The 2,145-nt window shown below is 40.6% G+C and overlaps 1 protein-coding gene across 1 annotated transcript; it reads left to right on the top strand.

The window, feature by feature from the left end:
• Positions 1 to 683: 683 nt before the first annotated feature.
• On the top strand, positions 684 to 1,178 carry LOC306924926 (proteolipid protein 2-like; the record flags this gene model as incomplete). The annotated part of the gene is made up of 1 exon (XM_079503607.1): positions 684 to 1,178. One exon carries the CDS (start codon positions 684 to 686, stop codon positions 1,176 to 1,178), a length of 495 nt encoding a protein of 164 aa, XP_079359733.1.
• Between the last annotated feature and the right edge of the window lie 967 nt (positions 1,179 to 2,145).

Below are 2,145 nucleotides of genomic sequence, written 5' to 3'. Positions count from 1 at the left end.
TACACAGTGGGCTACTGTAATTATCATCAAGGATATAATTTAAGTTTGCTTAAATTTAAAAGTTAGAAATATTAAACCTGTCTACTTTTTGTATGCATGGCAAGGTTGAACTGCTACAGTTGGTCAAAGAGCTCTGTTGAAACATCCCAAGTATGACCAAGTTGTTTGAATGTTTCCTGAAAACCTGGGTTTGTCTTAAATAAGTTTGTGTGTGTAAGCATGACACTGCCTTATTACGCAACACCTCTGCTGGCTACTTAGGTGCAACGCCATTTTTCGTCATCACTTTAGGCCCCTCCCCTTTTTTCCACAACTTTAAATAAACCCATTTTAAATGTTTTAATTTTTATTATTATTAATTTCACATTTATTTGTTTTTGCTTTTTTTTGGGTGGCACTATAAGTATTAGTATCATATAATTGCAATTGGGCGATTATGTAATAATTGTGACGGGCCTAGTTATGTTACTATAAGTAAAACAAACTGGTACCAAAGACATTTTGCCACCTCACAGTATATGAGTCAGAGGAGGATGGTAGCCTACTTCTGAATGAGGAAGTACAGTAGATGTTTTAGACAGAAGTTAAAGCTTGTGAATGAAAAAAAGCCACTCTGAGCTATACAGCCACCGAGAAGACAGCTACTGAACTGAACAATCTGTTAAAGAATATTTAGTAACAGAATGGCTGATATGACTGCATCCAGCTCCGAGCCCGAGGCCAGCGTCCAGGAGGGAGTGAAGACTAAGAAGGGACTCGTTCTCGCCACAGAAGTAGTCCTGAGCCTCGTCGTTCTCATCTGCAACGCCGTCTCCGCATCATGGTGGCACGGAACCTGGAACATTTGCGCGATGATCTTTAGCGCTGCCTATTTTGTCATCTTCGTGATGGAGCTGGGCAAGCAGTTCAGTGCCACTGTCCTTCAGTGGCTCTGCATAGGTGATCTCATCCGTGCTGTCCTTTTCAGCATTTTGTACCTCATCAGCTCCCTCATCACCATAGGGCTCATGGTGATCCTTCACTTCCATCACCTTCATGTGGATGGTGCCGGCATCGCAGGCGTGGTGTTTAGTGTGATCGCCAGCCCCGTGTACGCCTACGACGCTTACACCATCGGCCTGCAGCTGAGGAGCAGTCGTCAGCCAACACACCGAACGCAGCTGTTTACCAGTGTTTAGCGTAAATGAGCCAAAGGACACACGCTTATCCTCGCCAAGAAGAACACACTGAAAGACAGAATGAAGAGTCGCCAGAGACAACAATAAAACAGTGGACAATAAAACAAACGTTCACCGGAGACAACTATCACGTTAGAGTGGAAGGTGGACAATAAAACAAACAGATCATAATAGCCACAGTTCTGGTCTCAAAAGAGAGTAAAATACTCAGTGTTTAACCAAAAGGAGTTCTGGGTATTTTACTGTGCAGTGGGATGTGACGTACGTGACACAAGATGTGGCCGAAGTCTTTTTTTCCTGCTATGTGACAAAATCTTACTGTAAATTAGGATTAGGCTCTACGACGTTAATTGTTATACATTTCAATCTGGGGTAGAATCTGTGTTCATTTTAGATGAACATGAATCTTACATTATAATCTTAAAGGCTTTCATTAGTCCTACAGTAGGCTGCTTGTTTGTGTATTAGCAAATGTCCAAGGCACAGAACATTTTCTAAAACATCATGAACTGTTCAATAAAAGTGTATTCAGTTTGTGTCTTCCATTGTTTGCTCTTTTTTTATGAGACAAGTGCTTTGGATTTGAGCATTTTAACTTTTTCAGCGTGTTATTCTTCCACCAAAAGTATACTGTTTATGTTCAATAAGATGTGGCCCTTGTGTTTTATTCCTACACAATCTTTTAACCATTTTCTTTAAAAGCCACCAGGATGAGGCTTAATTGACTGTAACTACAAAAAAGCAAACCTAAATATATATACACCGGTATATTTTTTAATGATATCCTCTCAGTTTTATGCTCCGAAGTGGTGAAATAACTACTGACACTTGGACATTTTTGTCCAAATTCCATTTTTGCCACGGACATACAACATGAGTGGACAATAATATTACAAGAAAGAGAAAGAGCTAGCCCGGAATGAACACAACAGGACCCTTACGGGTCCATTTGGTTCCATTTGTACAC

This window comes from Electrona antarctica, assembly GCF_951216825.1.
Source record: "Electrona antarctica genome assembly, chromosome: 6".
Classification (NCBI taxonomy): Eukaryota; Metazoa; Chordata; class Actinopteri; order Myctophiformes; family Myctophidae; genus Electrona; species Electrona antarctica.
This window is presented reverse-complemented; position numbering and strand designations above follow the sequence as displayed.